The sequence below is a fragment of the Cervus canadensis genome, chromosome 20 (genome assembly GCF_019320065.1).
Source record: "Cervus canadensis isolate Bull #8, Minnesota chromosome 20, ASM1932006v1, whole genome shotgun sequence".
NCBI classification, from domain to species: Eukaryota; Metazoa; Chordata; class Mammalia; order Artiodactyla; family Cervidae; genus Cervus; species Cervus canadensis.
The window spans coordinates 27,688,986-27,715,226 of NC_057405.1; the positions used below are offsets into that span (position 1 = coordinate 27,688,986).

At 38.2% G+C, this 26,241-nt stretch overlaps 1 protein-coding gene across 3 annotated transcripts in view; it reads right to left on the reverse strand.

The window, feature by feature from the left end:
• COL12A1 (collagen type XII alpha 1 chain) overlaps positions 1-26,241 on the reverse strand; it is a 117,399-nt gene that overhangs the window by 17,124 nt on the left and 74,034 nt on the right. For all 3 annotated transcript variants that reach the window (XM_043439013.1, XM_043439011.1, XM_043439012.1), the window contains 18 exons: positions 25,890-26,009; positions 24,657-24,803; positions 23,098-23,214; positions 22,790-22,936; positions 22,199-22,273; positions 20,223-20,362; positions 18,441-18,564; positions 18,132-18,275; positions 16,228-16,392; positions 14,897-14,935; positions 14,662-14,800; positions 12,009-12,151; positions 11,610-11,719; positions 6,613-6,762; positions 4,549-4,626; positions 3,123-3,209; positions 1,523-1,576; positions 349-444 (listed from right to left, as the gene is read on the reverse strand). In XM_043439013.1, coding sequence (XP_043294948.1) covers positions 349-444; positions 1,523-1,576; positions 3,123-3,209; positions 4,549-4,626; positions 6,613-6,762; positions 11,610-11,719; positions 12,009-12,151; positions 14,662-14,800; positions 14,897-14,935; positions 16,228-16,392; positions 18,132-18,275; positions 18,441-18,564; positions 20,223-20,362; positions 22,199-22,273; positions 22,790-22,936; positions 23,098-23,214; positions 24,657-24,803; positions 25,890-26,009 — 2,075 coding nt within the window. The remainder of the gene's footprint in view (positions 1-348; positions 445-1,522; positions 1,577-3,122; positions 3,210-4,548; positions 4,627-6,612; positions 6,763-11,609; positions 11,720-12,008; positions 12,152-14,661; positions 14,801-14,896; positions 14,936-16,227; positions 16,393-18,131; positions 18,276-18,440; positions 18,565-20,222; positions 20,363-22,198; positions 22,274-22,789; positions 22,937-23,097; positions 23,215-24,656; positions 24,804-25,889; positions 26,010-26,241) is intronic.

The following is a 26,241-nucleotide window of genomic DNA, read 5'->3' on the forward strand; positions in this document are numbered from 1 at the left end:
AAGTAATGACCTAGATAAATAAGTCATAAATATCAGACAGAACCCCAGGGCCTGCCACAGACTCAAAGCCATTTCAAAGCTTTCAGGATATTAAAGGATATTTGCATTACTTATTAAAATAATTTTTAAAGGTCAAAGAAGTAGCAACAATTTTTCCTACAGTTACATATTATTACATATGCTATTTACATATCTGAAATTATAGTCACAGGAAGTCATCTCAATGACTAAACTTGTTGAGTTTTCTGAAAAAACACTGGAATTTGGCAAAATAGAGTAGAAAATGTTCCAGTTAAATTCAACATTAATCCACCATCCTCATTTCATACAGAAAGTCTTTGTGCTTACTTGTTCACCCGGAATAGAGAGGCCATTGGGTCCCTGAGGGCCTGGAGGACCCTGGGGACCAGGAGGACCTGTATCTCCACGAGGACCGGGGGGCCCCTACATACAGAACAGAGAAACAAGCAGAGTCACAGACTGCCCTTCCAGGGCTGTCTTCACAACTCTAAGATACCAATCAGAATCTCTGCAAACGTTTTAGAAATCATCGCATTTATTGGGTTGACCAGAAAACCCAAACGAAGTTATTGGCCAACCCAGTATAAAAGCATTTATTAATGTCATCCCTTTCTTCCTTTGACTACTCACTAAAAGAATTAGAAAGTACAATAAATTCACAAGAGCACTTAAATTTCCAAACCTCCCATTTTAACAAGGGAATAGGTTTCTTAAAAACTAAAATACATCAAATATATTTATATATCTATAGTCCTAAATTCATTCAGAGATCAAACCTCACAATTCACTAGATTTGATTTCTTTTAAGCTGGTCCTGATTCCTCTTAGACTTGGGCTGATTTCTGGGACTAACACATGTCTATATCAAGAAAGGAAAGAGCAGGTACATTCACTCAATGTTGGAGCTTCTTTGCAGAGTGTCCAGGTGGAAAAGGACAGACCTGGAGTTAGACAGACCTGGGTCAGCACCCCAGCCTCACTTTCCTGAGTTAGCTTAATGACAGTATGACAAAAACTACACATCACCTTCATAATACATCCTCCCAAGATGCTGGAGTTGTCTTACAGAGACAGTTTTGAACCGGTAGAAGAGGCCAGTGACCCCCAGCGAAGGCAGATGTGGCCGGCTCGGCTCTTTCTCTGAGAGAGATGAACCCTCCCCAGCTCCCTCTAGTGGGACTCTGCTCCTTGAGGGGGGTCTTCCAGCTGATGGCCAGGTCTCCCCCTCTGCTTGCCCATATGAGAGCAGAGCCCTTAGGTGCTTCTCTAGGTCTTTCATGGGCAATTCCCACTTCAGTGACATCCCCTGTACATTCCTTTATCTGACTAATCTAATCTATCATTTTGACATCCAGAGGCAAGACAGAGATCATTATATTGCCTAAGGCTCACTAAACTTGAATCAACTTGCTCAAGGTCACATTACCCTGTGAGTGGAAATTTGAATAACGAGACTTCAACATATAGGTGAAAATGTAAATGCACTCTAAAATATACTTACAACTGCCCCACTGACACCTCTTTCACCTCTCGGACCTTTAGCACCAGGTCCTCCCTAAAATACACAGAGCACATTTTAGGGTGAACATAGGAAACTAGGAAGAAGCTGATACATAAAAATTGCTTTAAGAAGCAGCGCATACTCCAGACAACCAATACTACTACAGATATTTATGAAATATGGAAGTAAATACTTTCTATCATACAAATGTGTGGGAAAGGAGAATTTCAAAACATTCTTAAGGATCTCATTTTTATATTCTGATCTTTCCTTAATTGTTAGCAAATTTTGAAGTTGATTTGAAAATTTGAGGTTTACTAAAAAAAAAAGCATTAAATACAATATTTAAGCATTTCTAAGGAAAAAAATCTATTTCAGAATTATATGAGTGTATTCTTCAGGGAAAATAATATGCAATAAGAAGACTCTCTCAGAATCTCAGAACATGTAATTTAGTAATAGGAATTAAGAGACCTGTTCACTGAACAAAGAGGAAATAAACATGATACTGACATGTTATCTTACAATTAGGAAAAAAATTCCTACTTCTCAAAAACATCGAAGGTGGGAGGGGGGATCGAGATGGGGAATACATGTAAATCCATGGCTGATTCATGTCAATGTATGACAAAACCCACTACAATATTGTAAAGTAATTAGCCTCCAACTAATAAAAATAAATGAAAAAAAAAAAACACATCGAAGTCACATCCAGGGTATAATTTTATGATTATAAATATAAGTCAGGTAAGTCACTATTAATTAAAGAAAATAAATGATGTTAATTCCAGATATATTTTGATTCCAAATATGAGGAGCTGGTTTGTAATTAACCTAAAATCAATTTACATTATTTGTTAACAACCATGCATAGTAAAATCTGGTGTTCTAAGACTCTTCAAGCTGTTTCTATGTTAATTAACCCATGTTCTTAAAAGAGGTCAATAAAGCTTAGTGGTACCACTTCCATTCTGAAAAGCCAGCCCAGGTCACATGTAATTGATCAACAGGATCTAACACTGTACTCTTCAATGTTTTGCATTGCATTTTATTGGTCTCCCCTCCTACCCCTATAGAAAGACCTGGTCAGTCTTCTCACTCAGGTTATTCCTAACCCCAACACTTTCACCCAGAGTTTATGATATCATCACATACATAAATTATCCTCTATATGTTATTCTATGATATGCTTGTTAATAACATACACATATCCTAGGCTCTAAAGATTTTTGGGGTCAGCCTCTCAATCATGGCTCCATAACACAGGTACAAGAAGCTTTCAGGAGATGTAAGGAATCTTCAAAATCATGTAATTACAGAGAGAAACCCAAATCCAAATCTTGAAAAGCTCTTGAATGCTAGCCCATATCATTCATTCTCATGTGAGTAGAGAAATGTGTTCAAATGCTTTAAGATTTTCTTCTGGATTTACTCCAGTTCAGATCTCAAGATGTGCTGTGAAAATGGTCTGCAATTCATCTTGTTCTGTCCTAGAACACACCAGTGGCTGGAAGCATTTTATCCGCAACACACTGACCAAAGAATAATTATGCCAAAGATTTAACTGGAAATACTAGAAGGACTATTTCAGTTTCCTTACTGCAGGGCCGGGGGGTCCCGGGGGTCCAACGCTGTCCTGTGTACATGTGCAAGCATTCGGAAGAGCTGGGCATTTTGCTTCATCTCTCTGAAATTTGGAAAAGAATATTTATCTCCGAATTGAAAGTAAACACAGCCGCTTATCCTCCACACCCACTTATCTTATACACACAGGGAAATCTATTTCCCAACTTAAAGGAATAATTTTTAATTATGATTATAAAGTCTTACACCCAATCTTGCTATGCCCCTTTATGTCTTTAAAAGTTTTGCTTTAGGAAATGTCACATAAGATATGTTTATAAAACTATCATCAGGACCCCTGGTAATTTAATCCAATTCTCTCTAGTCTGGTATCAGAGAAATGCTGAGTGTTTCAGATATGGATGCCCATTTCATTCAGAATAAAATTTAAAGTCCCTTCCAGAGCCTACGGGCCTCATACGGTCTGCAAAACAGCACCCCACCACCTTGCCCCCCTGCCCACCGCCCACTACCTCCTCTCTCCTTCACTCTGCCCCAGCCCCCCTCATCCACTTCTTGCTTCTCAGATGTTCAGGGCACCTTGTGGCCTTAGGGCCTTTGCGCTTACAGTCGCCTCTCGTTGGAATGCTCTTTCTCCATTATCCACGTTGCTTGTCCCCTCACTTCACTCAGGTCTCTGCTTAAAACTTACCTTATCCCTGAGGGCTGAGGGTACTCACCTGGCTACCTGTCCTTGTACCCTGGTTTGTTTTCTCTCTATTTCTTTTACTGGATAACACAGTATACACCTACTTATTAACTCCTCTCTCTCTGCCTTTCACTAGAACATTCCCTTTCACTGCTATAACCCCAGCTCACAGGATAGTGCCTGGACTATAAGAGGTGTTCAGTAAGCATTTGCTGAGTAAATAATGCACACTCATTGTGTGGGTGTGTGCAGCTCACTATTTGCCTAGAACTTCAAATCCTTCATCAGCATTCAACTTTGTAACCATTACCACCTACACAGAAAATATGTGGGAAGGCCATCATCACTGAGCATTTCTACTTAGACATCCAGAGAGGTATGATGGCTGATCCTGTAAAGGATTTAATAAGCATTTATTGTAAAATGCTGGTATTTTACAAGCACTAGGAGGACTCCGCAGTAAATGGGTTTATCAGACACGCTGATTAAAGCAGGACTTTTCTGACTATGCCTAACCACTTTGGCTGTTAGGGAGAATTTCCAGATGCGGTCCTCCACATTCCTGACTTTCGAGGGAGGGCTCCCCAGCCTGAGCTGCGGCCGTTGATGAGCACACACACCATGCGTGTCCCTGGCTCCGTCCTGAACGTGCAGCTGCTGAGGGCTACTTCCTCTCCCAGGTCATCCTCATCCACACCTCTTATTCCTCGAAGACTAATCAAACCGTGACAAAATTCCATTCTGTTTCACTTACTCTGGAGGGAATATCACAGCATCTGTCTCTACTGGTCCACACCGGACTGCAGACAATATCAAAATTCTGGATCTGGAACTGTAAACAACCAACAACAACATGAGCTACAGATGCGTGAAAAACATTTCATATTAACATTTCCACATTTTAACCTCTGCTAACTTCTCACACAGACTCTCTTGAGGGTCCAGGCAATGAGAGCAATGTGATCCCTACCTCCTAAAAGCAAAAAAAACCTATGCCTCAGAGAAAGGGACAGTAAAGCAAAATGCATATGTGATAGTCCCACTTCTGATTCATTTCCTTACCTAAAATGAAATGTCTCATTTTTTTTTTAAGAGAACATTGATTTCTTTATATCCTTAAAAATGATAGGTGCATTTAATTCAGAATTTTAATTTGAAGACTACACACATTTAAATCAACTTTTAAGAGTCTACCTCTGTAAAAAAAAAAAAGTAACATTTTAAAAAATTCCTCACTTAAAATGATACTCTTCTTCTTATAAATTCTTACCTAGGGGCTAACTAATAATTTTATGTCTACCTTCAGCTTAACTATTTCAATATATATATTTTTTCTATCTTTCTACACTTAAAAAACAGAGTTCTTTGGATAAAAAAGAAAAGGCCACTTAGATATAGTCATTCTTTTATAAACTTAATGTAATTGTTCTATTTAAATATTAAACCCAATATTCAATAAAAGATTTTAATTGCAATTATATGAAATTTGCACTAACTAGTTCTCCCCTCATGGCTCTGAGGGTAGAGTCTGCCTGCAATGTCGGAGATCTGAGTTCAATCCTTGGGTTGGGAATCTCCTCTGGAGAAAGAAATGGCAACCCACTCCAGTACTCTTGCCTGGAAAATTCAATGGACGGAGGAGCCTGGTAGGCTACAGTCCATGAGGTCACAAAGAGTCAGACACGACTGAGCAACTTCACTTCAACTTCACGTGGTGAAAGCTAGGAGTGTTTGCCAGTTCAAGCTCTCCATTGAGGGTTAAAAATTTCATTTCTGAATAGAGAAGAAAATTCTGTCCATGCAAGAAAGCTAAGCTCAGTAACAGTAATTGAAAAAATAATAGAAGGGCTTCCCTGGTGGCTCAGCAGTAAAGAATCCGTCTGCCAATGCAGGAGACACAGGTTCAATCCCTGATCTGGGAAGATCCCACATTTCATGGAGCAACTAACCCCAGGCACCACAACTACTGAGCCTGTGCTCTAGACCCTGGGGGTCACAACTACTGAGCCCACGGGATGCAACTAGAGCAGCTCATGCCCTAGAGCCCGTGTTCTTCCACAAGAGGAGCCGCAGCGATGAGAAGCCAAATGCCACAGCCAGAGAGTAGCCCCCGTTTGTCACAACAAGGGAAAAGCCTGAACAGCCAGAAATAAACAAGCAAAATTATCTTAAAAAATAATAGAAGCCAAAAATAGTAGTCCTGCTTTCAGAACAAGGTTATTATGAATCAACATTTATTATGAACTTAGCCTGGGACAATGAAAACCTCAGGTTTTAACAGTCTATTACTAAATAGCATTGTAAAAGGGTTGGCAAGCCCCCGGCTCAAGCTTAAGCCAATGCCAGTTGTGAGGCAGCTGCGACCCTACACTCGTCTTCCTTTGAGGCAGGACTGACCCCTCTGTGAGGGAGCGTAGCTCTGTGACGGTCACAGAGTCCACAAATGCAAAATGTCCTGAATGCACAAAGCTGTGTCAACAGTTCCTACTTTTGAAAAGCAAAAAAATGAATTCGTTTACATTTCACTGATTCTCCTGGCAACAGTTTGTGCTGTACTCTCCAGTTTGATTCGGTTTCAAGTCGACTACATGATGTTCTCTGGTGCCCTGACATCTTAATTTGCTTCTAGCAGTAAAGCATATTATCATGTTTTGTCAGTAGCGTATTACCTCAGTGTAACTTCCAGTGTTTCAATCTAACCAAGATATAAAACAATTAAAAACATCATCAAGGGAAAAGAAAAAGTACCAATTACTTTGAAAAATGTCATTTCTATCTTCGTACAAGGTACCAAGAAAAATAAAACTGTGTTACTTACTGTGGCTGACTTCCTCTCCCCTTTAAGCAGTTTTCCAAGAATTTCATAACCATCAGTGGTGATATTTCCAGCTTCCTTGATATCCTTCTCTACAATCTCATAGCAGTCGATGTAAATCTTAACACTTTTCGAGGTCACTACGATATGAACCTAAAAAGATCATTTGTTTCCATTACAAAATTTCTACCCAGAACAATATGGCTGACTTCTACATATATCAGATCACACGTTAAAAAAATGTGTACTTAAAGCTATTCATGAAATTAAAAGACATTTGTTCCTTGGAAGAATAGCTATGACCAACCTAGGCAGCTTATTAAAAAGCAGAGACATTACTTTGCCAACAAAGGTCCGTCTAGTCAAGGCTATGGTATTTCCAGTAGTCATGTATGGATGTGAGAGCTAGACAATAAAGAAAGCTGAGCACTGAAGAATTGATGCTTTTGAACTGTGGTGTTGGAGAATACTCTTACGAGTCCCTTGGACTGCAAGGAGATCCAACCAGTCCATCCTAAAGGAAATCAGTCCTGAATATTCATTGGAAGGACTGATACTGAAGCTAAAACTCAAATATTTTGGCCACCTGATGTGAAAAACTGACTCATTTGAAAAGACCCTGATGCTGGGAAAGATCGAAGGACGGAGGAGAAGGGGATGACAGAGGATGAGATGGTTGGATGGCATCACTGATGGAAATAAGTTTGAGTAAACTCTGGGAGCTGGTGATGGACAGGGAGGCCTAGCATGCTGCAGTCCATGGGGTTGCAAAGAGTCGGACACAACTGAGCAACTGAACTGAAAGCTATTCTCATCCCAAATCAAGAGCCTTGGACTAAAAATTCAAGAACCAGGTTGCAGTGTCAATTTCATTTAATTTAACAACATCAAATTAAATGAGCCACTTAACCTCTCGGAGTCTCAGTTTCCTACTGCTATTATACATCACTATAATTTCTTATTTTCCCCACTACGTACTCTTCCTGAGATGGCTAGAGATAATATAGTAGATGAGATGACTCTTTAAACTATAGAGAGCTTTTAAAAAAAAAAAAGCAAACTGACAGATACAGAGAACAAGCTTGTGGTTACCTGCGGCGGGGCACGGGAACAAAATCGGGGTAGGGGATTAAGAGGTACACAGCAGTTTGTATAAAATAAGCTATCAAGATACACTACACAATGTGGGGAACATAGTCAATATTCTATAATAACTATTAAAAAATAAACTAGAAAGTAAATTAAAATACAAGTTTATAAATCATGAATAAATTGTTATACTCAGAACAAAGGCGCCTCGAATGTCTTCCACTGATTTTGCTAAATTGTTTTTAATTTCTTAGTCCAGAATCCCTGCCAACTCATTGGAAAAGTCCCTGATGCTGAGAAAGATTGAGGGCAGAGGGAGAAGATGCCATCAGATGAGATGGCTGGATGGCATCACCAACGCGATGGACATGAACTTGGCAAACTTCAGGAGATGATGAAGGGACAGGGAGGCCTGGCACGCTGCAGTCCATGGGGTTGCAAAGAATCAGACATGACTGGGCAACTGAACAACAACAGTCCTTGCCAAACAGACCTTCCACACCTAACACAGGAAAGAGCTAGGCTGTATCTTTTATAAAGAGTCAGCTCTGGAAATCAAATTCAAGACTCAATTTCCTCATAAGAAAACAAACTTATGTTGATTTATTGTTATTGGATATTGAAGATATTCAGAATCTTAAGAAATCTATTAGTACAGATAAATAATAAAACATCCATATTTCAATAATGTAAAGAATGCCTGCAGGCAATCTTTGTCTTTATAGATATGCCCATGGTTTCCACTTGTCACAGCCCAAATACCTAAGTAAGCCCATGATGATTACTTTAAAAAGTTTGGTTCCAAGTTAAGGAACAGAAATTCCGTTAAATGTTTTAGAGTAAATAAGCATAAGGACAGTCTCCAGAGATTTTCTTTTTTAACAGTAGATATTTTTTCCACATAGAATCACCACCAAAACATTAATTTAGTGTATCTATAAGTAGTATGAATTACATATTGCTTTTATTTAAAAATGATATATGACTTACTAAAAATAATTTTAAATACCCCAGGACAATCATCTAATACTGAATTCAAGATGATTATCATACAGAAATTCCCAAGGTATTTATTATCTAATAATATCTAGTAAGAACTGAAACTTATTTATTGGGTCTTATATGAACAATCTCAGAGGCTAACATTCAAAAGCTATTTGAAAAATCATAGCATCTGGAAAAATTATTTCAAAATCAAAGCTTTGAAGTTTTGAAACAAAATTATTCCAAATACACTCGTCACTTAATGCGAACCAAAAAGAAACACATGCTAAAAATATATTTTGCTACAATCTCTTCAGTGTTTTATTGCACTTTAAACACATGCATAATTACATTTCAGATTGGCTCTTCATCTGGGCACCATTGTCCCAAGTAGTTAGTGACTATTTCCCAACTGGGAAGCATGTTGGTCACAGACCAGTAGAAAGAAACAGGAACACTCTTGTCAACTCATCACCCTTCCCAAGGTCTGCCATTCCTTATTTTTCATCTATTCTACCTTTTTGTCTTATTACAAATTTCTCACTTGAATCTATGTCATCTGATACAATAAGATAGAGACATAGAACTTTTCAAGAGAATCCTCCAGAAGCTGCAGTTGTCTGCCCTTCCCCACATAAGCTCTTTTAGCTTTTTAGCCTCTCTCCCAAGAGCCTCCTGCATGTTATTTTCACTAATTTGCTGCTTCTCTCAGAGAACTACTTGTTCTTATCTCAAAGACTGAAGAACTTCAGTTCCCAAATCACATGGGAAATGAAAGAAGGGTGTTCCAAGTCCTTGGATCAGAAGAATGTAAGTAGCCAATAGAGACTGAATTTGGTGCTTGAACTGATGCGATAAATGAGCGTAGGTTATAAGAATGGGGTGGAGGAAGGAAGGAGGGGGAAGAAAGCATAATGAAAAAGTAGAGGAGGAACTAAAAAAATAGACATTATGAAAAAAGAAGGTAGAGATTTTGAAAAGAAAAGAGTTTATGAGAAAAAGAGAGAAGAGGCATTACATAAAACCTAAGAGTACAAATACCTCTCTGTAAAGGCAAATTAAGAAGGGAGGGTCAAAAAACTATCCCTGTAGATCTCTTCAAAATTACTACCTTATTTAAGTCAACTAAAATGAAACGTTCAATGAAAGTCAGAAATTAAAAAATAATAGTTCCGAGCCTAGATGGGGGGAATAGTTTGGGGGAGAATGGATACATGTATACGTATGGCTGAGTCAGTTTGCTGTTCACCTGAAATTATCACAACATTGTTAATCAGCTATACCCCAGTACAAAATGAAAAGTTCAAAAAGATAATAATAATAGTTCCTACATGATTATCAGGTGGCTCATAGCAGGCTGAGTTTCTAATATCTTCAGTGGGTATGGAAGAAAAATAAAATAGTCCTCTTTAGCAAGTTACTCAAATGTAAGTTCAATAGGTGTATCAATGAGCCAAAAAAAGTTCATAAGAACTTTGCCAGATTCAGCATCTATTATTGGACAAGAAGCAATTGAAGCTAGTAAAAATCTGTCAAACCAGAATCTTCTTTCCCAATAAGGCATTTATTTTCCTGTACTTTACCAGTAAAGTCTGTAACCTGTTGAGCAAATATGCCTTTATGTTTTCCCATCATTGTTTTTTTTGTTTTGTTTTGGGTTTTTTTGCTTATCACTAATGAGCTCATCCGGCTTCCCTGGTGGCTCAGTGGTAAAGAATCCACCCGCCAATGCAGGAGACAAGGATTCAATCCGTGGATCAGGAAGCTTCCCTGGAGAAGGAAATGGCAACCCACTCCAGGATTCTTGCCTGGAAAATTCCATGGACAGAGGAGCCTGGCGGGCTACAGTCCATGGGATCCCATAGAGTCGGACACCGCTGAGTGACCAAACAACAACAATAATGTGCACTTTGAGGCCTCTCCAAGTCCCGTGAGGAGAGGCCCTTGCTATCTACCAAGAATCTGATTCATGAATAAGAAAACATTCTGGGAAGAAACCAAGATTCTTAGGAAGAGAATCAGCAAGAAATTCATATAAATCTACCTAATTATGGGGAAGTTCTTCAATTTTCACTTGAAAAATCAGACTGAATTGGAAATATTTGTTTTCTACATATGGGGACTAAATTTCTGAGCATCATACAGGGAAATTTTAAAGACTGCACGGCAAGTAGTCTTCCTCCTGTTCGTTTGATCCAACTGATGAAAAAAATTCCATTAAAAAGTCCACTCATAACCAAGACTGTTCATTTCTGATGCTGCCAACGCCAGTACTCTTTTCTGTCAATTAATTGTCTGAAAGCAAGTCTATATTACCCTTGGATCTTAAAATAAAAAAATTAAGATCATCAAGAATAGATAATCCCCTAAGAATTTATCTTAGAAGTTTTAATAAAATGCTTCAGAGAAGTTGTAAATGTGTTCATGCAGAAGTTAATCTCATAAACATTATCTTAATTATTTTGGTAGATAGTGAAAACTTTTGGACTGACATGTTTGTAACTTTTCAATAAATGAGCAAACGAAGCAGCTTACTATGCGCTATAAAAGAATAAATAATATTATCAACTAAATACAATCCACAAAAATTAAGCTTTTGAAACAAAATTACATAAAGGTTCAAAATAAAATGGTAGGTAGAAAAATGGGCATACAATATTGTATATACTACACAACGCATATTCTAAAAAGACATTAGCATTGAATATATACTGAAATGTTAATAGTAGTTAATCTCATAGTTAGTAGAAATATCATTTTAAATTTTCTTCTTTGAAAATTAATCAAATCTTCTGAAATAAGATGTTTTCAAAAGACATAGCTATATTTCCACCAGTTTAACATACATTTTAATAAATAATAAATTAGTTTAAGTTTTAAGTCCATATACTTCTTTTATAAATAACCAGATAATCTTACAATTTTACCTTATGGAAACTTCCATAAAATAATGCCTTCACTTCATCTGTGTCAAATGTAACAGTCTGCACCTCACCTCTTGTATCCTTGTTAAAGAATGATAATGTCTTGCTAGAAGCTGTAATCAACACATAATTGTTATTAAATCAAATGCATGGAGATTCTATATTGAAAGTATTAACAATTAATTATTGTTGAAGAGATCTCTAAAAAATTAATAATTCAATTAAGATAAAATGTAATTAAAATATTCACTGACATATTTTTTATAAACTTTAAACATAAAAGCATAATCAAGGAAATATATATATATATATATACACACATCTAGAAGGTTCTTAAAGAGAAGGAAAAACATAATCAAAAATATGCATGCGTGGGCCCTAAAAGAAGATAAAAATCCTTACGATCTGCAATCACCCCAACTTGTGGTTTATAGTCTCTGTCTGTGATTTGCCAAATTGCAAAAGGGTCGCTGGGAGTTTCTGGGAGGAGTCTGAATAGTAATATAATTGTATATGAAGGAGGGAGTCCATTGGGATGTAGTTCTCTGTTGAATAAAGCAAAATTAATTAATTAGGTAATTAGTAAGGATTTCTCATCAGAAATAGATGATACTTAAATTTTTTGGACTAGAATCTTTTCATGACTGGTATTAGAAGCCATTTATAATAATCCAATTATAATAACCTTTCTAATAATACATTATTAGAAGGGGGAAAATTTAAGAATGACTTCAAAATAGCAAACACTAAAGATCCATTATGTAAACAGTAATAGTTTATTCATAATCTGATAAAGTCAAAAAGTCTGGGAAACTGCCAAATGGTCTTTCATCCTACAGTTAATAAATCATTTTTTCTTGATACATAGATGATTATAAAACTATATAATGACTTTGGCGTGATAAACATTCTATCTATGGATGTAATTTAAAGAGCATAAATCTCACTAAATATATTCAATTTCCAACATCAGGGATATGAGATCATAAGTAAGATGGCTCAAGGTTTCAATTTCTCCCTCCCTATACACTTCCAGAGTCCTCCCTTAAAATCAAATAAATCAAATAAGCTTCAGAAGGTCACACATTCCCAGAAACAAAACCAATAATATATGTTACGGCCACATACATGTGCAAATGTTTAGTGTTGATAAACGGATGTGATTCAAGTTTCTTGGCTCTAAGGCTATTAAAGATAAAATGTGGACCCATGTGTCCTTCTAGACTTGAGTCAATCATTGTTCTAAGGGAATCTCTGAAACAGAATTAATGGATTTTTGCCAGAGACCATTTAAAAATACTTTCTTCGGAAAGATAGGAAAAGGGCCTTGATAATTGGCTCATGGACAGAAGAGAAGCAACTGCTCCACAGATTTTGACAGAGGTCCCAGAACGGCTCTTGGGGCTTTGAGCCTCAGTGTACCACGGTGCTGGCGCTTCTGGAATATAATGCTGCCCTACATTTTTTTTCAGTTTTTATTTGGTATATACTTATTTGCAATGTTGTATTTGTTTCTGCTGTACAGAAAAGTGAATCAGTTATACAAATACATAGAGCCTCTCTTTTTTAGATCCTTTTCCCATCTGTACAGGGAGGGAACTCTACTCAATACTCTGTAATGCCCTCCTTCTTAAAGCATATGTTCTGGGAAAGCTGACACAATGTCTTTTGTATGTTCAAAAACCAACTATCGTCATAATGAAGTGAAGTGAGAGTTGCTCAGTCGTATCTAACTCTTTGCCAACCCACGGACTATAGCCTGCCAGGCTCCTCTGTCCTTGGAATCTTCATAATATTCCACATTAAAAATAATATCTTCTCCATATAAATTCATCAGTCACTTAGCCCATTTTTCTTCATTTATAGTTAATGAATGGTTATGAAAAAAAAGAAGTATTTAATTGCATTTTATGCCTCTTTCAGCCACAAGTTCTGAATCTTAAGAGGACAGTGGGCTGTCTTATGTGAAAACGTAGGAATCATAGCTTGAGGTGACAGAGTTAAACACTGGGTATTTAGGTTCACTGCAAAACCTAAAACTGCTAACTAGTGAGGTTAACCATAAAAGAGTTAGGAACTCACAGTGTGGTCATGCTACAACAATACAGTCTGTGCTTCCTTACAAGAAATTAGCCTTGGTTTTAGTCTGAATTTTCCGTCAGCTTTCCCAAAGCATTTCAAATTTCAGGCATCATCATCTGACCTTGTCCTAAGTTTCTGAAAACTTTATATCTTAGTGTTCTTTCCCCTCCAGAAGGTGCCAAACACATATTTTGGTTATCAGGACCAGGTACAAACTTTCATCAAGTTAAATAACATCTAGAGCTGCCCAACAGGTCCCCGGAGCACCGGCCAATAAAAACTAACTACCTCCTGTCAGATCACAGATCACAGACAGACTGCTGCAGTCTTTCATCTTCTGGAGTCAGAAACTCTAGGAAGAATGCCTGTTCCCATTCTGCACTGATTCCATCCAGCCCCTCTGCACCCACGGAGAAGCGTTCAAGAGAAGAAGATGCCTCCCTGCTTAAATAATCTCCCTTAGAAGATGCATAACTACAGTCCTAGCCTCAAATTCAAAAGGACTTAGTAATCCATCACGTGGCAGACAATAGGATGAGATTCTCAGAGTAGCAGACTTGAGTACTAGTCTCCCATGTGACCCTTAACTCAGCGGTGGGGCTTGCCTGATGGCTCAGCAGTAAAGAATCTGTCTACAATGCAGGAGATGCAGGAGACACAGGATCAATCCCTGGGTTGGGAAAACCCTCTGGAGGAAGAAATGGCCAGTAGTCATGCCAGGAGAATCGCAAGGACAGAGGAGCCTGGCAGGCTACAGACCATGGGGTGGCAAAGAGTCGGACATGACTGAGCAACTGAACACACACACACACACACACAACCCAACTGGACTCAAGGAAACTAAATCAGGTCATCCATACAACTTCTCCGACAATTCTAAAATACCAGAGAGCTACGTTAGCAAAGGCTCTAAGAACCTCCGAAAAGCCCCCGGCCCATGGTAAGAAAGAGACCCTCCGGCTGTCAGACTCACACTGTGGGCTGGCTCACGAAGGCGTTCTTCTGAAGCCTGTAAGACGAGTGGCTGGGGAAAGAGCCGGACTCCAGGGAGACCCCTTGCACAGAAGCAAAATTCTTTTCGGTCAGATTGTATGCCTCAAGCATCTTAAAACCTTCACATCAGAACAGAAAATATTGCAATGAGGTTATTTGAATTATCTTATTGCTTAAATCCTCAAATAAATTAGCCCAAGAGTATGAATGTTTACCTGGCGAGGTGTAGCCGTCCAAATAAATGAGAGGACAACCTGCAACATACAGTGTTGTTTAAGTACAATTCACCAAGGTATACCAACATTATACACGCACAGAAACCACCTGCATACAGCAAGTAACAAAACTGTTCATTCATTTATAAAACACAACAATCAAACCTCTTCTAAGTGGTTTTGTGTAGATTTTCAACTTGTAGGGGAAATCATGCTATTGAGCAGTGGAATCATGTTTTCTGGACCGTCTCCAGTCCACCTGGAATTTTACAATGTTCTTAAGAATGGTAAGATAGAATTAAAGGGGGAAATTTATATATTTTTTTCGATGGATTAAAGAACGTTTCGCCCAGGGAACTTTAAATTTGTGCAAGGGCAGGAGGAATTTGTTGCCAGCCAATCCTCTTCTCGGCCAAATGCTGGAGGCTCGTGCTTGTCACTAAACCACCCAGGGGTAGGTGTGCAGGGGGTCTCAACCTGGGGCCCGGAGCTGGGACAGAGAGGGCTGCATGCAGGACCCCCTGGAATGGATGGAGCAGCTGCTGTTCCCGCTCACTTTCACGATGGCAGCTCCATTCTGAGCTTCAGCGTTCATTTTTACAGTAAGCCACTGACATTTGTTTTACTTCTGCTGCCTCAAACCAGAGTTCTGAGAGTCTGATATAATGTTTAATAGGGGAAAACACAACACTTAAAAAGCACAGCCCTGCCTGGGATTAGGGGTTTAGATGAGCCACTCAACAATCTCCTTAATCTAATACTCCAAGAATCAAAGTTCATGAATGGGGAGGAGGACAAATGGATTTAAATCTTTTGTCCTTCACTGTATCTTAAAAGTTAAACTGGACGTCTACAGTATACCATGAATATACCCAAAGAAACAAATGAGAACCAAGTGCATTTCTACGGGGCACACTCGCATAAGGCTGTTTTTTCATGGCTCTCGTGAAGCACAGATGTTGACAGAACAAATACCAATTGATTACTAACAGGGAAAACCTTCATCTCACAGAAATGCTTCTATAAATGTGTTTCTAAGTTGAAGATTCATTTTCTCAAAAGTCACAGGCATTGAGATGGTGGGAAAAGGATATATACCAACATTTTATTTCCATACAAGGAATATTGCATCTTCAAGACTAAAAATGGACCTCTGACAAGCACACAGTTAGCACGACCTCAATAGGACCAGTGATTCATCGGGTTCTCAAGTGGTTTTCCAGGATCTATTTATGCACAAGACTTGATCTTGGTTAGGATAAGGAATGGTCTACTCATTAGTTATTTTTCAAAACAAGGGACACTATGGATCCATATGGACCATGACTTACTTGAAGTGGCAGTTTCGCACACAAATGTGATGAGGTTGTCCTCTATCTTCTCAAAAGATTCAAAGTCATCCACAATGAACACGTGCCGCTCACTTGGTTTGCTGGCTATGTTGGCAAGTTCATTGTAGTCAACATCAGCCACACCAACCACAAAGACACTGAACCCTGCAGAGCAATGTTTATAGAATTACACAGACTTCCGTGCCTCCTTTAATCAAAATAAAATCTTATCAGAAATGATGCCAAACTTTCTCAGCTTATGCATCAAGTTCTTTCAACTGACATAAAGTCTCCTTAATTAATATTCACTTTTTCCTATTGTCTGGCTTATAAAATTCAATTAATTGGGTTTCCTAAAATAAAATCTTAGCAATTAAAAGGTGAACATTTTAATAACAAAATGACTTAATGTAGCACTCATTTCCTCCCACACATCCTAACATACCCATTAACATAAAATGCAATTAATTGGATTTCCTAAAATAAAATCTTCACAATTAAAAGGTGAACATTTTAATAACAAAATGACTTAATGTAGCACTCATTTCCTTCCACACATCCTAACATACCCATTAATATAAAATGCAATTAATTGGATTTCCTAAAATAAAATCTTCACAATTAAAAGGTGAACATTTTAATAACAAAATGACTTAATGTAGCACTCATTTCCTTCCACACATCCTAACATACCCATTAATTCTACACATGTCTTAGGCAACATCAGCATTTTAAGCCGATATGACTCAGAAACCAACAACAAGCCCATTTTAAACTGAATTCCTGAAACTAATTTACTCAATAAACTCAGGCTCAAAGTCAGCACTTTGACCACTTTCAAAATGAAATCTACAACTGCCACTGGCAATAAACTTTCATTTATTTAGGCTAATACAAATAAACAAAGTTTTCACTCCAAAAGTTTAATTTGACAGCAGGAAAAATAGGCTATATAAAGAACTGGTTACATAATTAGCTAGAAACAAGATAACTTGAGGAGCAATCATTCATAACCCCAAAGTTAAATCAGCGAGGAGCCCAACATATGAAGAAATCTGTTCAAAGTGCCTAACCACAATGGAAATAATTTATAAAAACACCAGTACATAGAATGATCTCTATTGTAAGAAGACAGTATGTATGACTTAGTACTAATCATGACTCAGAATTTTAGCCAAAGACCCACACATGTGCAGATGACAAACTCCATGTAATGAAGTGCTTTACAATTTAGACCACAGTAAATCATGCATAGCATAGAATTCTCTCTAAAATATGTCCACCTTGGACCCTTCCTGAAGGAGTGAGGTTGTTAATTCAAGTACTATAAAGATCTAGTTTCATCTCTAATCATCTGACATAACTAATTTGAAAGGCAATGTAACATCCTTGCTACAGGCTTTCAGAATGTTGGATCGCCAGGATCTATACCAGTGACGTCTCCCCAGACTCCTCTCCACTCCTTTGCAGTGAACCTTCCAGCAACCTGTTTGGGGCGTGAGTTTACCAGGTCATGCTAAACCTAAGTCCCTCCTTAGAGTGGGTTGAACCAGCATCAAGATTTACTTCTGCTACAGCAGGAAGCCTGCTTGAGGATCATCCCATCATTGTTGTCTGTAGCCTTCCAACCACTATGGGGGACAGGCCCTGAGGCATGCATGTCTTACACAAAGAATACACCATGTCGTTGCTGAGCAATTATCCAACTGTTCCATGATTAAATGTAAACTAACATTAGAAGGGTGTGGAGGAGGATAGAGTCAAAGAGAAACAATAAAGTAAAATCCATAATTTTGGTCTTTTGCAAGCATTTCTGAATGTTTGAAACTGTAAAATAAATGAGGGCAATCCCTGGGCATCAAATGTATGCCATCCCTGGGCGTCAAATGTATGCCTGTGCTTACCTGACTGCTGGATGACCAAAGCTGCCTTCTTGACCTCATCCTGCGACCGACCATCCGTGACCACAACCAGCACTTTGGGGACATTCTTCCTCATGCCGCTCTCCCAGGTCAACACCTTCTCCTTGATAAAGGTCAGAGCCTTGCCTGTAGAATGTGGCATGGAACATGTTCGTGTCATATCAGTGAAAACTATCCAAATGCCCTTAGTCACACCCAGCTGGTAAGAATTTGAATGTTAGAGTTATACTCAGCCCATCACTCCAAAGGCTTTGGAGAGTGAAAGTCTAAATACATGCTGATGAACGGTACCTGTTCTTGTGTTTCCTCCTCTGTACCGAATATTCTGGAGAGCCCCCAGGGCCAGGGCCTTGTCGTTGTATGTGTTTAGCTTAAACTCAGACTTGACCTCATCACTGTACTGCACAAATGAGACCTAAAAGGAAAGGCAGTTTGGTGGTGAGGGTAAGTCAGCTCTTTTTATGTTTCAGTTTTCAAATGATTCCTCTAGTTGTAGAATGGGAAAGAGAAGTGGATTAGACCTGATGAAATATTATAAACACTTTATAGCTAATATTATAACACTGACTACCATTGTCTCACTAAATTCTCGAATATCTGATCTTCATAAAAGTGTCAGTAATTGATAACTGATAAAGTACATGCAGTGTGTTTTTTGTCCAGGATGTAAGAAGGGATATGTGAAGCCAGAAAGCAGTGAGGTTCCAGGATGAGAAATGCGAACATACCATCTTGAGCTCAAATGTTGGCTAAGCAATTGTTTCTCACTTCTACTGACTAAATCTACTCTTCATGGTAACATAAAAATGGCACATGTGTGATAATAATCATCACTCATCACAAACTCAGTGGCGGTGTGATTTAGTAGAAAGATTATAGGCTTTATACACAGGATCAATGGGATCAAAACTCTGCCGATTAATAGCTTTGTGACATTGGGCAAGTTCCCAACATCTCTGGGTCTTTGTTTTTTTAATCAGTAAAATGGAAATAATTATACTTACTTTCTACAGTCATTTTAAAGAAGAAGAATCATATATACTAAGTAGCTGGCACATAGAAGCTAATAAAATATGGTAGCTTTTTTATTCTTGTATTTTATCAGAAATCTTAATTTCTAAGAGGATTTTTTAAATGGCTTAGTTGCTGATACATTAAATTAAGAACATAACTAGCCTGACATTTTACTCATCTTGGGTTGGAATAACATCCACAGGATTATTTGGGGATTTGAAATTTAATATATTCCATAAAACATTATTCCATAAAAGAAGACATGATTTGTTTGCAGAATTATTTGTGGTTTATGTCAAAAGCTCTTATTTTCATAACATCTCTAAGATGTCACAATGAAGAGGTACAAACAGCCAAAATAAAGAAGAAAACTCACCAAGAGAAATGTGGAAGGAAAGAACAAAATTCAAAAAAAAATAATAAAACAATACAGTCTCTTGCCTTTAGGAGTAAATGATTTAGACAGCACAGAAACACACAAATAATGACAATATAAAGTGGTATGGGCCACAAGAGCAATATGAACAGAACCCTTCAGGAGTCTTGAATGCCTAAGACTGTCAAGGAAACTTCCCCAGAAAGGGTGGAATTGAAGTGGGTCTTCAAGGTTGCAGAATCTGAATTATAAGTAACAGAGCCACTGGCCCTGAGTGTCATGACAGAGGGGACAGCAGGGTTCCACACCCCCACCAGTCACTAATCATCCCTAGATCTTCTGAGTTAACAGGGTAGGACAGTTACAATGCATTTAACTTCCAGAATACAAAATGATCTTTTGTGAAAACAGATCCTTGTCAGAAGTTTTAGGCTGCAAGTTAAGAGTTAGAATTCCCTAAATTCTTCAACAAGAACATCATTTAGCCAAGAGTATACCTAGAGGAATACTTATTTTTTCTATTCACTTTATCATTTACACCCAAGCCCTTCCCAGAGGTATATGTGTAAAGAGAATAGCAAACAAAGTCAAAACGGAGTTTATACTGAAAAGTCTTTGTACTTAAGAAGTTTGGAGGAAACAGCAAGACATTACAGATGAATAACCTTTGATACAACACCCACCTGAATTCCTGCAGGACTGATTTCATCAAAGCCTCCCACGGTATTGAAGATGAATTTTACAACTTTGTTAAAATTATCATCCCCAATACTCCAGGAAGCATCGGTCAAGAATACAATATCTGCTTTGGCCCCTTTGCACACTGGGGGAGAAAACACAAAAGAAGCCCCAAATCTCATAAATTCTTTCATTCAAGTGAAGTTACAAAACTGAGAAATGTAATCTAACACCCTGCTATTTATTCCCCTGTGGTTCCAGCAGTAATGGCATCATGTGGGAACTTGATAGAAATGCAGAGTGCTGGGCCCCACCCCAGACTTCCTGAATCAGAATCCGCAGTGGCAACATGCCAGATGATCCGAGTGAACAGGAAAGTTTGAGAAGTGCTCTCAATCTCTGCTCTAGAATTACTCCACCTGCTCACATTCACTCTGCAAACACAGACTCCCTCCATATAGAATAATTCAAGTAGCTTCAAACAATAAATGTGGAGGAAATCAAATTAAAAACAATTATTCACAGAACTTGAGTCATCAGTGGGTTTGGAGATTCTATATATAATTATCAAAGACTTGATGCAGATAAGGTGTCTTTTAAATTTTAACTTAAGCCACCAGTATCATATGGAAGGAGGAAAGGGCGGGGGGGATAAAATAAAGAAACATCTTTAAATCTTTAGACTTGAAGGATTAAAAAAATTCTGAAAATAAGAATTTAACAACATTTTAGTGACAAAAATTTAATGTGCAGAATATTTAACACCAAGAATGAATCCTAATGTAAATATGGACTTTGGGTGATAATGATGTGCCAATATAGGTTCACAGGATGTAACAAACATACCACTCTGGCAGCAGGGGGATGTTGAGGGTTGGGGGAGGTTTGGATGGGAGGAGGTAGGGCATGTCTGGGACCTACATGTATTTTCAGTTCAAATTTGCTATGAACCTAAAACTGCTCTAAAATTTAACTCCTCTAAAATAAAATTTAACGTCTATTAAGACCTTAGCACGTCTTTAAGTCAAAATTACTTATTGAATTCCTTTCAAAAGTTTAACTTAAAGAAACTCATTACTATTTTATCCTATAATAACACATTTTTAATTTTACTTTTTTAATAGACTTGATAAAATCATATCAAAAAGGCTAAGATAAAATCATAGCCTTCTAAGTCTTCCAGGATTCAAAAAAAAAACCTTTAAAGTCTGAAATGCTTTCAGTTAAATGCTGGAAACAGAATGTAGGAAAAGAATAAACCAGTAGTTAATTTGCTATTCAGTCGCTTAGTCATGTCCGACTCTGCAACCCCACAGACTGCAGCACACCAGCTTTCCTGTCCTTCACTACCTCCTAGAGCTTGCTCAAACTCATGTCCATGACTCATCCAACCATCTCATCCTCTGTCACCTGAAACTTAATTGGATGAAACGCTGAGCGCTGCCCCAAATTACAGAGAGACCAGTAGGAATAGGTCAGTATGTGTCTTTTTACCAGTTCTCTGCAAGTGACAATTATGCCTCCAACTTTGGTGAATGGAAATTTTTCAGCTTTGTGTAATTCAGCGCCTCTCAGGTCAGAAGCCAGGAATTCCAAAGTCAAAGGCCACAGGAGTTACATTGCAGATTTAGCCCCAAAGGTTCCCAGTGCTTTTTGATGCCAACAGCCAGAAGAAAGAAATGCCCACCATGTGACTATGGATTATATAAGGCATCACTAGACCTTCATCTGCAAAACTGAGGAAACAGAGTTCCACTGAAGAGCTGCAGTGGTTTATGATTGATTTTAGTCACACCAAAATGTGTCTGGAGCGTGGGAAGAGCCAATGACTGGTAATCTTTGCCTTTGATCGAAAAACACTTCAGCAGGAATAATAAATCAGAAATGTCCTATATCAACTGTAAATGATGTACAGGCTGCATAAGTAAGAAGGAGCTCAGTCCCCATCAGCTGAATGCATTGACTTGACAGCATCACTTACCTTCCCGGGCTGGTGGAATTGTAGGAGGAGGAGGGGGTGTGGGTGGCTCTGTAGGGGCTTCTGTTGGTTTTAAGGCTAGAATTTAAAAGAATAATGAGAAAACCACAACAAGTGCATATTTCACATCACAGAAAGTAAATCTTAAGAGCCATTTAAGCCCTCAACAACAAATTAGGTCTCCCTGGCACTGACGCTGGGAATTCCATTTCATCCAAATTTGGTACCATTGGCAGACACTCAGTATTGACTGCAGCAGGAACTGAAGCCCAGAATCAGAGGAAGAAAGGGCAAAGGTCACTAATGCAACACATATTCGCCTTCTCACTGTTTGCTAGAGCCAGCTCCCTCCTTGAGGTCTTTCCTTATGATTATACCAAGCCTAGCAGGGGCAGCACAGGTTTGCTGCAGATAAGGGTGTTGAGACGGCCACAGGGATCAACCGGCCACAGGCCCACCTCAAGGATCTGCCATCACGTCACTATTGCTGCTCACAAGGAGAAGTGTCCACGCAGGAGTCACTTCAGCCTCCCGCACCCAGAGCATCCTATTCTGAAGCCTTACAGAGACTCCCCAGATTACTCAGGCACTTACTAGTACGTTCTTTGACCGAGACACCTGGTCCCTCAAGATTTGGTGTTTGCACAAAGACAGTGACGCTGTAATCAGTTTCCGGTGACAGGTCAGTGAAGCAGTGACTGGTTTCTGATCCACGCACTGTGATTTCCTGCCCTCTGGTTCCTGGTTAGGACAATGCCAGCATTGTCAGTAGTTATATTTAAAGGCATTTTGATGCATCATTTTATAACCAAAATAACATCTTTACTAAAGTTTAAAATGTGACAACTATGTGCTCCAGGTATTTTTGTTTTGTTTTGTTTTGTTTTGTTTTGTACACGTACCATCTGCGGGGCTTAGTTTTAGTCTGTAGGAAGTAGCTGCTCGATGAGCCAACCATCTGACACAGAATGTATCCCACCCGACTTGGTAAGTTTTCAGATCTGTCACATTCAAATATACTACAAAAGAAAGGCAGAAAGAAATAGACTTACTTCCTAAACAAAGGCAAAAAGCATACTTTTAATCCTAGCACAATTTTAAAACTTTCTTTGTGGCTGAAAAACGTAATGCCTAAAGTCTCACAGTGTTTCCTTATTAAGAAATATACATGAAACCAACATGAAAATATGGTACAGTCAAAATTGATCTCCCTTTCTATCACTGATTTTCAAGAGAAGGAAATTCCACATTCAGGCATATCTCTGAGATACTGCAGGTTCGGTTCCAGACCACCAGAATAAAGCAACTATTGGTTCAGTAAATGAGTGGCATGAATATTTTGACTTTCCAGAGCATATAAGTTATACACTATACACATATACCATACCATAGTATATTAAGTGTGAAGCAGCTTTTTGTATTAAAAAAGTAACGTTCATACCTTCATTAAAAATACTTGATTGCTAAAAACATTAACCATCATCTGAGCCTTCAGCTAACTGTAATCTTTTTGCAATAGTAACACCAAAGACCACTGATCTCAGATCACCATATCAAACAGAATAATAATGAGAAAGTTTGAAATATTTCAAGAACCACCAAATGTGACACAGAGACATGAAGTGAGCAAATGTTGATGGAAAAATGGCACCAGTAGACTTGCTCCGTGCCAGGTTGCCACAGAACTTCAATTTATAGAAAATGCAGCATCTGCAAAGTGCAATAAAGCCAAGTGCAGTAAAACGAGGTCTGTCTGTAGCCCCTCTCAACACAATGAATGTCCAAGATCTCATGAAATATAATGAGAATTTTTTCTGAAATTCTATCTGCTAAGTTCTTAAAATAGTCATTAAAGCATTTGATGATAACAAAATCTATCTGTGGGCTGAATCAGTAATCATAACATTTACAGGAAAACTTTCAACTGTGCATATGTTTACTTAGTCACCCAGGTGTGAGTTTGTGACCACATGGACTGTAGTCCACCAGGCTCCTCTGTCCATGGAATTTTCCAGGCAAGAATACTGGAATGGGTTGCCTTTTCCCGCTCCAGCGGATCTTCCCAACCCAGGGGTTGAACTGTGTCTCTCACATCTCCTGCATTGCCAGGTGGCTTCTTTACCACTGAACCACCTATGAAGCCCGTGTTTAACATCAAATGTCAAGAAAAACCACATAGTTCTCAACTCTGTGATCTTACATATTATTCATGGATGAAATAATACTTCCAAAATTTTTATCTTTCAATATTTTAAATGTATTTTATATGAAATAAACATATCTCAACATACACATTTTGTAATTTTGATTATATGGCCCAAGTATTTGTTTAGCTGGACACAAAAGGATTACCTACTCAATGCTGAGGAAACATGCATGTTAAGAAAGAAAATTAAAACAGACTGGTTTGATCATTTATATGACACTTTTTCTTACAACCACAAAAAGCTACGTGACTCACATGTCGTGCCTTGGTCGGTCAGAGGAACACTGAGTCCAGAATCATACTGAGCATAGACATTCACGTCATAGGTGGTACTGGGGTTGAGATTGTGTAATGTGTACGATGTCACTTCTCCAACAAAGACTTCCATGGGCTCATTGGAACCTTTTATTACAATCACAAAAATACAGGGAAATATGTGATCCTTAGTCTCAATTTTTTCTTATAATCAAGTGACTTAAACGATAGTATGAACACTATTGATTTCATAGCCCTTATGCACTTGCTCCCTGTAATACATGCTACATTATATGGTGAATACAAAACTGTAGGCAGAGACAATCCTTTTCTTGTTATTCTCAAAGTGTAGCACAATACCTATCATGTGTGCTAATGAATGCAGCATGTGTGCAATTAATGTTCATTTAATGAATAAATCATCACACAGTCAACTACTCTAGACTCTCAAGTTTCTTCTCTTAAGCCTCACTTTGCCAGCATAGTACTCTAGGTACTATGTTAACATTAACTAGGTACTCAGTTAACATTTTTTCTGTTGTAGAGATGATTTAAGAACATCTGTCTTGCATCCCATTCCTCCACTTTGAAGTTCTCTCTTTGCTTCTTACACAGCTCACATATCCTGACATTTGCCTTCTCTCCTTTTCCTTTTTCTGGTTCACACCCTTCTTGGGCACATGGAAGATACCTCAGCAAATTTAGCACAAAGAGTATATTTATTCCATTTTGCTAAACATATAGATAGAATATGGAAACAAAGATGGCAAATAATTTAATAGAGAGGATATCCATTTAGGTGAAAGTGTCAGCGGGAAGTTGAAAAGCAAGCCTGTTGTGAATAAATTAAAATGCACATGCCCCAAATGGAATAATACCTTGACATAATGGGAAAATACAGAAATACAGTTTATATTGTTTATGCACCCATTATTTCACAAGCATAATAACATATAGGTTGTCTGAACACAATTTCAATTTGTGGAATTTTATGAACCAGATCAGACATCTTAGTCATGCAAATTAATGGGAGTAACATCTAAACCCATAGTAACAATAATACTTTAAACCACTGGCTTAAATACTATTTCCAGAAATGTTACCTTTGGTAGGAGAGAACTTGATGTGATAACTGAACTATCAGGAGAATCTAATGGAGGATGCAATTAAAAACACCCTCATACGCAAATAACCCTCTAATGCATTTTTAAGATGACAAAGGTGTTTCCTTACCTGCTGGCTTATACACAATTTTATATCCAAGAACAGGAGAGGGTGAAGGATCCCAGGACACCCTGAATCTGGTATACCACTCATCAGAGATGTGTATGTTCTGAGGAGGAAGTAATCCCACTGAAAACAAACATTGGCACACATTACTGACCTTTTATTGACAAACAAGGACTAACAAACATTAAGCATAGAACTTAGTGAGTATTGACTATGAATGTTGGCAGTGTAGCCCCATGAAAGCATATTAATATATCCCATAATGTTCTGATCCAAAAAACAATTAATAAGCACTGAAGTGTTCAACAGAAAGCTTGGAAATTTTCCAAATTCCGACAGCAAATCAAACGGACTC